The sequence below is a fragment of the Suricata suricatta genome, chromosome 17 (genome assembly GCF_006229205.1).
Source record: "Suricata suricatta isolate VVHF042 chromosome 17, meerkat_22Aug2017_6uvM2_HiC, whole genome shotgun sequence".
In the NCBI taxonomy this organism is placed as follows: Eukaryota; Metazoa; Chordata; class Mammalia; order Carnivora; family Herpestidae; genus Suricata; species Suricata suricatta.
Genome location: NC_043716.1, coordinates 13734819 through 13747123, shown reverse-complemented (window position 1 = coordinate 13747123; position 12305 = coordinate 13734819). Strand labels below are relative to the sequence as shown.

The 12305-nt window shown below is 41.8% G+C and overlaps 1 protein-coding gene across 1 annotated transcript in view; it reads left to right on the top strand.

The window, feature by feature from the left end:
* The window catches only part of RPA1 (replication protein A1), a 67368-nt gene that overhangs the window by 23855 nt on the left and 31208 nt on the right, over positions 1-12305 (top strand). Inside the window, exon 5 of the mRNA XM_029928151.1 lies at positions 6356-6444. Coding sequence (XP_029784011.1) covers positions 6356-6444 — 89 coding nt within the window. The remainder of the gene's footprint in view (positions 1-6355; positions 6445-12305) is intronic.

The window sequence follows — 12305 nt, the reverse complement described above, 5'->3', positions numbered from 1 at the left end:
ATTCAAGCAATGTAAAAAAGGACAAAGAAGGGGGGAAATGTCCAAAATTGACACAACCTAGAAATAACTATATTATGATTTAGTGAGCATCATTCTAAAAATCTCACTGTGCGTATTTCTCAATAATTGGTGGATCGATGGAAATCATTTTGATGGTGGAATGGCAATATAAATACTGTTACTGCTCTCTTCCTTCCTGTATAATTTGGTCCAAAGCCATTAGGTGGGGCCAGGCGAGGTAGATGTTTACAAGGGAGGGGTGGTGGTGGTGATGGTCTGGAGCCGGGTGTCAGCCCAGGCAACGTGAGGAGGGTGTCTTCGTGGCCGGACAGGGTTCTGGAGCACCAGCAGGGAAGGAGAACACATGGGGTGGGGGGGCGGGGAATGGCTGTGGCCCAGAATGGCTTGTCGGAGCCTGAGTGGGGTGAGGCAAGATCTGTGTGGCCCTTGGATGCTGAGCAAGGGATGGAGGTATCTGGGAGTGTGGGGGTCGGGTCAGCAGCAGGTTGTTGGAGACCGCTGGGATGAGGAGGGAGTCCAGGCAGAATAAGGAGGGGGTCTGCAAGGAGTGGTGTAGCCCAACATGAATGTTAGAACCAAGTGGGGAGAGGAAGGTGCCTGTTTGTAATGGGATGGTGGCGGTCTTAGAACTGGGTGTGGGAGGTGAGTGTCAGGGGGGGCCGTCCCTGGGTACAGCAGTGGCAGGTGGTGACATATGGAGGATTGAGTTAATAAGTATGTTGAGGACAGTGACAGCTAGCCAAGGGAGAAATCTGTGACTCCAGATTGGAATTGGAGGTTTCAGCGTGAACTCAAGGTTTTCGATAGATATAGATATGATTGTAGATCATTAGTTTGGGGCTTTAGAGTTCTATTTTATTTTTATCTTATTTATCTTATTTTGCTACTCAGTTTACTTAAACTAAAAACAAAAACAGTTCTCCCGTTTCTGCCACCCCCTACCCCTTGCCTCTAACAACCACCAATCAGTTTGTTCTTTGTATCTGTGAGCTTATTTACTTCCACATATGAGAAATCGTATGGCAATTGCCTTTCTTTGTCTGACTTAGCATAATGCCTTGGAAGTCCATCCATGTTTTCACAGATGGCAAGACCCCCCCCTTTTTTTAAATGGCTGAATAATAGTGTGTGTGTGGTGTGTGTGTGTGTGTGTGGTGTGTACCACACACAGTTTTTTTCCATTCATTCATTGGTGGACACTTAGGTTGTTTCTGTATCTTGGCTATTGTAAATAGTGCTGCGGTGAACATGGGGGTACAGATATCTTTTTGAGTTACTACTTTTGTTTTTTTCGGATAAATGCCCATAAGTGGAATTGCTGGATCATATGGTAGTTGTGTTTTTAATTTTTTGAGGAGCTTTCATAGTGTTTTCCATAGTGGCTGCACCAATTTACATTTCTACCAATGGTGCAGGAGGGTTCCCTTTTCTCCATATTCTCACCAACACTTGTTATTTCTAGTTTTTTTGATAATTGCCATTCTGACAGATATGAGTTGATGTCGTGGGTTTGATTTACATTTCCCTGACTCATGAAGTGCAGTATCTTTCCCTGTACCTGTTACCTAGCTATGTGTCTTCTTTTGAAAAATGTCTTTTCGGATCCGCTTGGTATAGGAATATACATATGTTGTGCAAGGGTGTGTGTGTGTGTGTGTCTGTCTGTCGGTCTGTCTGTCTGTCTGTCTTCCCTAGGTCTGTCTACCAAGAAGGTTTTGGAGCAGCAGCAGCGCAATAGCTGTGAGCCCACTTAGCACCAGATCTTGGTTTCTGAACCCCATTTCCCACCAAAAGGAACCGGGGCTTCTTGAAGGATGGCTTGTTACAGGCTTGGAAATTACCAGTCGAGCCTGGAATATATGAATGTGTCAGATGGTAAGGAAGTACTCACAGGGAGAGGGGACCCGTCAAAAGGCTTGCAGAATCTTACCACTTGCCAAATCTAAGGTAATTTATAAACCACAATAACAATGGGTACAGATTACAACCTATTGAATAAAATAGGAGTTCGTATGTCTGTACTGAATAAATGAATACGTGGGGGGAAGAGAAAGCTTTTTCTTAACCTAGAATGCCATCTAATAAATGTAGAAGGAGTGATGGAGTTAGAAAGTCACCATTTGGTAACCATCACAGTATTAGTTCATGCAGGAAACATCAGTGGGTCCTTTGGCTGCTTTAACAAATTAACACAGACTTGGTGGCTTAAAACAACAGAAATTATCCCTCGTGGATGTGGGAAGTTGAAGTCAGTTTCACGAGGCTGAGATCATGGTGTTGACAAGGGCATGCCTCCTCTGGAAGCTCTAGAAGAAGCCATCCTTTCTCCCTTTCAGCTTCCAGTGGTTGTTAGAATCCTTAGCTTTTTGCTGCCTCAGCCGAGGCTCTGCCTCCATGGTCCCATTGCCTCCTGTTTCAGATCTGCCTCCCTCTTAAAGGATGCATGTCACTGATTTTAGGGCCCATCGAGGATCCAGGAATAATCTTGCCATTTCAACCCTTAATCACATTTGCAAATCCTTTGTTGTCCCATTCACAAGGTCCAGGGGTTAGGACGTGGGTATCTTTTGGGGGGCCACCCAGTCTACCTCAGATGCTAAAACACGTGGGTGAAAGTTTGCTGGGTAACAAGCTACTTATGGTTATGGGGTTAAGGTACTTCCCCACAACATCATTACTGATTGTGAAAGGAGCAGAGGCAACTTCACGGTGGAGGAATCTGCCAGAGAGCACCTTATTCCCGTGAATAAGGTTAACATTACCCGTAATGGGACGAATAGAAAAGGTTTATTACCTGATAGGATGCAGTGAGAATAACGCAGCATCACTAATGCATTTTTGTGAAAAATGCGTAATCTGTACCTAATCATGAAGAAACCTCAGGTAAATTAAGGGATATTCTACAAAATAAGTGACCTCTGATTTTCAAATTTCAAGCATGAGAGTAAAAAATTGTGTACACTGAGAGACTGTTTGAGATTGAAGGAGTCTTAAGAGATCTGATAATTAAATGTAACAAGTGATCCTGGACTGGATTATTAAGGACGTCATGTAGACAGTTGATAAAACTTAAATAGCTTCTGTGGATTAGATGGAAAAATTCTTTCATTATGTTTCAAGTTCAGTGACTTAACCAGACTATGTCTTCTTTTTTAATTTTTTAAATTTTATTTATTTTTGAGAGAGACAGAGCATGAGCGGGGGTGGGGCAGAGAGAGGGAGATACTGAAGCAGGCTCCAGGCTTCCTGCTGTCAGCACAGAGCCCAACGTGCGGCTCAAACTCATGAACTGTTAGGTGACCTGAGCTGAAGTGGGAATCTTGGCCTCTTACCTGGCTGAGCCACCCAGGTGCCCCTTAACCAGCCTATGTCTTAATGTCCTCTTTTTTTTTCTTCCTGGTCCATGGTATGCCCTTTCAGTTTACAGGTTTATTTCTTTTCAATTAAATCTGTGTGTCCTTAATGGTGTTTTCTATTTCATTTGGTTCTAGTTTTTACTTACGTTGTGGATAACTGTCTTCCCTTTGTGTCTTCGGTTTGTTTTAGTCTTTTTTCTAATGCATACATTGGTTAAGTCAAGATTTTGCAACATAACAGTAGTTCAGTTTTTAGTTTTCTCCTGCTGTCTCTTGGTGTTTATAATGTTTAAGTGTTCTTGTATAATGATATTGCTTTTGTTCTGTTTTTTGTCTTAACTTCTCAGGTTCCCTTTCCTTCTCAATCTCTTACCTCATCTTTGAGTTTTATTTTATTGAATTCTTAGTCTTATTTTCCAAATCTCTCTTGGGAAGTATTCTTCCCATTCTTGGCTTATGCTTTCTTCTAGACTGGATTCTCTAATTGTCTCTGCCTTCTTTGTTCTTGTATTTTTATACATTTTTGCATGTTGCATTGTTGCCATGTCATTTCTTTTTATCTTGTTCATGCTTAATGTGGATGGTTCTGTCAGACTTTATATTCACTCCGACATAGTTTAAGCTGGATACATCTTTTGCCAACCTTTCCACTTGGGACCTATTATCTTCCACTCCAGGCTACCTTTGAGTGCTTGCGTGGTGCTTTTTATCCACTTTTCTGTCCTCTGGGGCATGGTTATGGGAGAAGATGGAGAGCTGTGCTGGGATTGAGTGCAATGACTTAGGCCTGGTTCTCCGCAGTCAGGGAGGGAGTTTCAGTCCCGCGGGCTTCGCTTCATTCCGCCATCTCAGGATGGTGGCATGTCTCAAACTCTTTCCTACCTCTGTTGACAACCTGTGTCTGTACGCCCCAGCTTATTTACCCCTGATTTTTTGATGGTCATTAGCTTTATTCCAGACAGGGCTTTAGCAATCATCCGTGTAGCACATTTATATTTATGTGCTTGTGCTATTACTTTTGAAGAGTAGATTGTTCAAGTTACTGTTGTGGGGGTCAAAGGACATCTCTTACAGGAGATATACCAATTAATACACCCAGTAACTTTGTGTAAGAGTGCTTCTGACTAAACAAATCGAAAGAAACAAATTAGTGGTTCCCCAGGGGTGGGGAAGTGGAATGGTATGTGAATGGTATCTCAAAAAGCTGTTACCTACAGGAAGGAAGGAAGGAAGGAAGGAAGAGGAAAAAAAGAAAGAAAATACCTGTTTCCCCTTACCCTTGTCAACATATTAGATACTACTAATTTTTTTTAATGTTTTTTATTTATTTTTGAGAGACAGAGAGAGACAGCATGAGCAGAGGAGGGTCAGAGAGAGAGGGAGACACAGAATCCGAAGCAGGCTCCAGGCTCTGAGCTAGCGGTCAGCACAGAGCCCAATGCCAGGCTCGAACCCATGAACCGTGAGATCATGCCCTGAGCCGAAGCCAGAAGCCAGACGCTTAACCGACTAAGCCACCCAGGGGCTCCAGCTAATTTTTTTTAATGTTTATTTTTGAGAGAGAGACACAGTGCAAGTAGGGGAGGGACAGAGAGACCAACACAGAATTTGAAGCAGGCTCCAGGCTCTGAGCTGTCAGCACAGAGTCCGACATGGGGCTCAAACTCACGAGCTGTGGGATCATGACCTGAGCTAAAGTCCAACACTTAACCAACTGAGCCATCAGGCGCTCCTGTATGCTACTGATTTTTAAAAATAATTAATTATCATTACTTTGATTTACATTTCTCTATTAGTGAGGTCAAATGTCTTTTCAGATACTTGTTTACTGTTTGAGGTTTTTTTCTGAATAGCTTTTCATCATGTACTTTGTATATGATTTTGTTTTGTGGGAGATCTTTATAAACTGGGGATGTTAGCTGTTTGTCCGCTGTTTCAAATATTTTATCCCACTTTATTATAATGTGCTTTGGTGTCTTATGATACAGAATTTAAAGTAATTTTTAATTTTTAAAAACTTTTGAGGAGGGGAGGGGCAGAGGGAGAGAGAGAATCTCAAGCAGTTTCCACACCCAGCACAAAGTCTTACACGAGGCTCGAACTCATGAACCGTAACCGTGGGATCATGACCCCAGCTGAAATCAGGAGTTGGACGTTTAACTGAGTCAGCCAGGCGCCCCAGTAAAAAATTTTTTAAAAAGAAGTGATATTTGAGATGAGAGCAAAAACTAAGTACTAGCTGACTGCAGAATAAGAGAAGGTCATCACAGTCGGCAAGCAGCATATACAAAAGCTTTGTGGTGGGAGAGAGGGTGGCATATGCCAGGAATTGAAAACAGACAGTGGCTGGAGAAGCAGTGTCTCAGGGAAGTGGTATCCGGTGAGCTGGAGAGAGATTAACAAGACTAGATCACACAGAGCCTTGAAGGCCAGGTAAAAAGGTTTGTTTTGGCCTAAGGTTCTTGGGAAGTTATTGAAAGGTTTTAGTCAGGGTTAAAGGTAGGTGAAAGAACTTATAAGTTCTTAGATCATAATTACATTAAAAAATTGCTATACTGGTAATGTTTCTCACTGGGAAAAGGTAATTGTTTAGGGAAGTCTATGTTCCTGAACCAGATCATCTCTTGTTGGGCCACACATTATTGTGTTTAATAATCTACATTCTGATCGTGTCATTTGCTCCTTGATGGTACAGTTTGTGGTAAGGGCGCTGCATTTTAATTAAAGGACTAGATGGAAAACGAAAACCCTGCAATCATAAGAAGCCTTGATAATGATACAGTGAGAGATTAAGGGAAATATTCATGTAGGAATTGATATCATATATTTCTTAAGTTATTCAGTAACGAAAACCTGTTGACAAGTAGAAATAGTTTGATCAATATGATTATTGGGGGAGAGGTTTTTAAGTAGCTTGTCATTTGAAGGGCTTCTGAACTGATTTTCTCTAACTTGTTTCTATTTCTTTGCCTTTATAGGAGAGTAGTTATTTTGATGGAGTTAGACGTTTTGAAATCAGCTGAAGCAGTTGGATTAAAGATTGGCAATCCTGTGCCCTATAATGAAGGTAAAATGCTTTTTTATGGGCCGTAGCACTCAATTGAATACCTCTGTATAGATCCAGAATTCTACCTTTTGGTTTCAGTTTGAGTTGTCAGTCTTACAAAAACTTGTGATTTGGGGGCTTAGGAACCAGATTATTCTTTCAGGTTCTTCAGTATGGAAGAAATGATGGTAGGACTCCACAAGGAGAACCCTCTCTCCTGTTTTTCTCTACACACAACTTCCTTCATACTTCTGTTGTCTGTTACCAGAGGCGTGGGGTTTGTCCCGCACTAAACAATTCTCTAATTCTCTGTGGATGTGAGCTGGTCATCCTCCAGTTCCAATTTAGTTCTGATTCTATGTCTCCGAGGTTAGCGTCAGATTCCACAGGTTAAGACGGGGTCCCACAAGGCTGCCTCCACACCTCCACCAATGCCAAACCCCAGTTCAGAAGCCAGTCAAAAGTCTAGGTAGTTCCCTGTGCTTCTGACCAACGGGCTGTGAATTGGAGGCTCCCACAATCCCCTGCTCAGGTTCCATTGGATTAATGAGCTAGAGCGGCTCACAGCCCTCAGAACAGCCAGATGGGAGCGGGGCACTGGGCGAGGAGCGTGGGAGGGGTGCAGAGCCTCCATGCTGTCTCGGGGTGCACTGTCCTTCCAGCACCTCCCCGTGTTCACCAACAGAAGCACCCAAACCCCATCCTTTTGGGTTTTCATGGAGGCCTCCTTAGACATGTTTGATTAAATCATTGGTTGTTGGGTGATGGGTTCCCCCTCTGATTTCTCTCCTTTCCCCAGAGGTGGGGAGTGGGTGCTGAAAGTTCCATCTCATGTTTGGTTCCCCTTGTCAACCATCCCTGTTGTTAGGGGCTTTACAGAAATCGCCTTGCTGACACTCAGGTGTGGTTGAAATGGGCTTTTTATAAATAAGATACCCTTAATTCATCTTATTACTTAGGAAATGATAAGGGCTTTAAGACCTCTGTGCCAGGAACCATGAACGAAGGTCAGAAAAAGATTTCTTATTATGTATCACAATATCATGAGCTTAGAAAGGGAGGGAAAATGAAAGAATATAATAGAAAAAAGTCCCACTTACAATAGATTAAAAATAACAAATACCTCTAAGTAACGTTAATGAGAAATGTGCTTTTTTTTAAAAATATTTATTTATTTTTGAGAGACAGTGTGAGCAGGGGAGGGGCAGAGAGAGAGGGAGACACAGAATCTGAAGCAGGCTCCACGCTCGGAGCTGTCAGCACAGAGCCCAACATGGGGCTCAAACTCATTAACCTGGGCTGAAGTCAGATGCTTAACTGACTGAGCCACCCAGGGACCCCTATCAGTTATTTAACTAAATCTGAAGAGATGATGATCAGTCATGAATGTTTGGAAAAGAATTTCTGACACAATTTATGCGAAATACATATGTTTAAAGAAATGTATGGAATAATTTTAAGAGCTTATATAGTTTATTACATTAATAGTTTATATTAACTATTTTAATTATAAATATGATATTTAAAAAATTAAAAACGGGAGCACCTGGGTGGCTCAGTTGGTTAAGTGTCTGACTTTGGCTTACGTCATGGTCTCGTGGTTTGTGAGTTCAAGCCCTGCAACAGGCTCTCTGCTGTCAGTATGGGGCCCACTTCGGATTCTCTGTCTCCCCCCACCTCAAAAATAAATAAACATATACAAAAATTAAAAATGACTTTTCAGCTGCTCAGTATAAAGATGCCAAAAGCTGTATATATAACTTACCTTATTTAAAGTTTTCCATTATGTATTTCTCTTTCCCAATTGATTTCAGTGTTCTTTCTCTGTCCAGTTGATTTCACAGTAGGAAATTAAATAGGTGCTTGTTTTTAACTTAGAGAAATAAGTGTTCTGGTTAAAATTAAGCTGTTTCTGTTGCTCCTAATAAAGAAAGGTGCTTAGGTGGTTTCTGCTAAAGTCCACTAATTCACTGTTTAAATTTAAACTTAGCAAGCATAATTCTTCAATTTATCATTAATCAAAAATTACTAGTCAGGCATTTCCCTAAGAAAGATAAATATGATCCCAATAATTTTTGTGCTAGACGCAAACTGCATGCTGTCCTTGTTTTCCTCTCTGGGACTCAGTTCTGCCCTTCGCCTCCGTGGAGTGAATGGAAAGCAAAGGAAAGTTTGAGACGCTCAGGGCTGAACTCTCGCCCAATCAGCAGCACAGTCACAGAATGTTAAGAGAGAGAAGGACCTGTTTTAGAGATCAGTTTGAATCCTGAGACTGAATGAAGGGAATGGAGGTGATGAGTGACTTGGCTAAGATTGCACAGCAGGGGGGTTGCTTCAACAGATGAGACTCATTATCCCTGATTTCCAGGCAAAGGTGCTTTCCACTGTACCCAGACCTTCAGAGATTAACCTTCATGTCAAAATTTTTGCCTATTATGAAAATTTATTTCAGTTAATACAGTGTGTGAGTTGAATCTATTATAGGAATGTTTGTGTGTGTACATGTGCATATATATATATATATATATATATATATATATATATATAATCAGAAGTTCTCTGTTTCATGTTAGTATATTTGTCCATTAAAATGTGTATAATTTTATTTTTTTGAGTTTGAAAGAAAGAGTGCACATGCATGAGTGGGGGAGGGGCACAGAGAACGGGAGAGAGAATTCCAAGCAGGTTCTACACTGTCAGCACAGAGCCTGACATGGGTGGGGCTCGAACTCATGAACCATGAGATCATGACCTAGGCCAAAATCCCGACTTAGACACTTAACCAGCTGAGCCTCCCAGGTGCCCCAAAACTTGTATAATTTAAAAAATGGAAATTAAATTAAGATAATGAGACATCTCTTTTTTTTAAATATTAATTTTGTTGTAACTTTTGAAGAGATCATATAATTACATGTTTCAAAAGTCAAAACTACAAAATCACATATTTAGAGAAATCTTACCGCTGCCCCTACCTCCGCGTGCCGTGTTTGTATCACTGCTGCCCTGTATAGGTAACCAGTTTTAGTGGTTTCTTTTTAATCTTAGGGTGTTTCTTTATGCAAACACATATGTATTACCAAATAAAAATATTATATATTTTCATTCCATGCTCCAGCTTGCTTATACAAAAGGTAGGATATTGTGTATATTATCTTACATTAAATTTTTTTTTATTAAAAACAGCTTTTAATGTTTATTCATTCTTAAATTTTTAATGTTTTTATTTTTGCGAGACAGGGACAAAGCACGAGCAGGGGAGGGGCAGAGAGAGAGGGAGACACAGAATCTGAAGACAGGTTCCAGCCTCTGAGCTAACTGTCAACACAGAGCCCGACGCGGGGCTCGAACCCACGAACCACGAGATCATGACTTGAGCCAAAGCAGGACACTCAACTGACTGAGCCACCCAGGCACCCCAATGTTTATTTACTTTTGAGAGAGAGAGAGAGTACAAGGTGGAAATGGGCAGAGAGAGAGAGAGAAACATAGAACCTGAAGCAGGCTCCAGGCCCTGCACTTTCAGTGCAGACTGACATGGGGCTTGAACCTATGAACTGTGAGATCATGACCTGAGCCAAAATTGGATGCTTAACCGACTGAGCCACCCAGGTGCCCCTTCCCTTTTCTTGATCCTGCTTAAAAAAATTATTTAGCTTAGAGATATTTCCATGTATATAAACTTAAAGATCTTCCTTATTTGACAAAACAAAACAATTCTAGAATGTTCTGTTGTCTTGCTGACCCTTGGGTTATTTGCATGCTGCAGCAATGAAAACAGGCCTGCAGTGTATAACTTTATCCATGTGCAGGGGTACGGGCAGAGGTGGTTTGGTCCCCAGAAGTGAGATTGCTGGAGCACTGGGTAAATGCCTCAGTGGTAGGTGGCCGTGGTAGGGTCCCCCCTGTGACGTGGTGACCTTTGGCCTTCCCACCAGCAGTGCATGAATGTGCTGGTTTCTTCTCAGCTCTGCCTACAGAGTATGTTCTCAATCTTTTGAATTTTCACCAATCTCATAGATGAAAACTGAGATCTCAAAGTAGTGTTTAATTTGTATTCTGAGCAAGACGAGCATCCTTTTAGATATTTGAGGGCTTTTGGGGCGCCTGGGTGGCTCAGTCGGTTAAGCGGCCGACTTCAGCTCAGGTCATGATCTCACGGTTCGTGGGTTCGAGCCCCACATCGGTTTCTGTGCTGACAGCTCAGAGCCTGGAGCCTGTTTAGATTCAGTGTCTCCATCTCTCTCTGCCCCTCGTTTGCACTCTGTCTCTCTCTGTCTCAAAAATAAACATTAAAAAAATTGTTTTAATATTTGAGGACTTTTGATTCTTTGTGGACTATGTATTCTCCATTTTTCTTTTGGGTTGTTTGTCTTTTTCTTCCATTTTTAAGAGTTCTTTAGGGGCACCTGGGTGGCTCAGTGGGTTAAGCCTCTGACTTCGGCTCAGGTCAGATCTCACGTTCGTGGGTTCGAGCCCCGCGTCAGGCTCTGTGCTGACAGCTAGCTCAGAGCCTGGAGCCTGCTTCCATGTCTGTGTCTCCTTCTGTCTCACCCCCTCCCCCTCTCATGCTCTGTCTCTCTAGTATCAAAAATAAATAAAACATTAAAAAAAAGAGTTATTTAAAGAGTAGAGAGATTAGTCCTTTGTCTCTAATATGAGTTATAAAGGCTTTTTTACTTGGTTATGGTGGCTTTTTGCCATGTAGCAATTTCGTTGTTATTGGTGTTTTTATGACGTTGAATTTTATGTTCTTTAAATGACTGTGGAATTTTGAACCATCACTAGAAAGGTCTTCTCTAGGGGTTCCTAGCTGGCTAAGGGCACACAGTGCTTAATCTTGGGATTGTGAGTTCGAGCTCCACATTGGGTATGGAGCCTACCTAAAAAAAATTTTAGTTTAAAAAAAGCGGAAACAGAGAGAGCAGGGGAGGGACAGGGAGAGAGTGGGAGAGAGAATGCAAAGCAGGCTCCAAGCTGTCAGCACAGAGCCCGAAGCGGGACTCAATCCGCAATCTGAGATCCTGGCCTGAAGTCCAGTGTGTAACTGACTGAGCCACCTCGGTGCCCCCATGTTTTATTCTAGTACCTACACAATTACATTTTTTATATTGAAATCATGTATGCTGCTCTGTCTTATAATTGGTTTCTTGATTTATGGTGTTTTAAGCTTCACTTTTCACATAACTGGAATTTGTGGATTTTTCTCCTCTCCCTCAATTCACTAAAGATGTTGTCTCTATGTGGGATGTTTGTGTGTAGATTAGGTATTCATTCTGCTTTTTGCTCTGTATGCTCTGTAGATGTGGGAAAGTTTAGTTAATTGTGCTTCTTCCAAAAATGGAACCTTCTAGATTTTAATGTTTTTCTATATAAAACCTAATACTTTGGTGTTTTAAATTAGATAAAGTGACACCTGAGTGGCTCAATCGGTTAAGCGTCTGACTCTTGATTCCTGCTTGGGTTTGTGAGTTCGAGCCCCACATTGGGCTCTGTGCTGGCAGTGCAGAGCCTAGCTGGGATTCTGTCTGTCCCTCTCTCTCCGCCTCTCTCTCTCTAAAAATAAATAAGTAGGGGCGCCTGGGTGGCTCAGTTGGTTAAGCGTCAGGCTTCGGCTCAGGTCATGATCTCATGGTTCGTGGATTCGAGCCCCGCATCAGGCTCTGTGCTGACAGCTCAGAGCTTGGAGCCTGCGTCGGATTCTGTGTCTCCCTCTCTTTCTGACCCTCCCCTGCTCGCGCTGTCTCTCTCTGTCTCTCAAAAATAAATAAAAAACACAAAATAAATAAAAATAAATAACTGAACTTAAAAAAATAAATTGGAGAAGGAAAGCTGAAGTTTATATAGGTAAAATTCTAAAATCTTAAATTGGAACATCACATTTG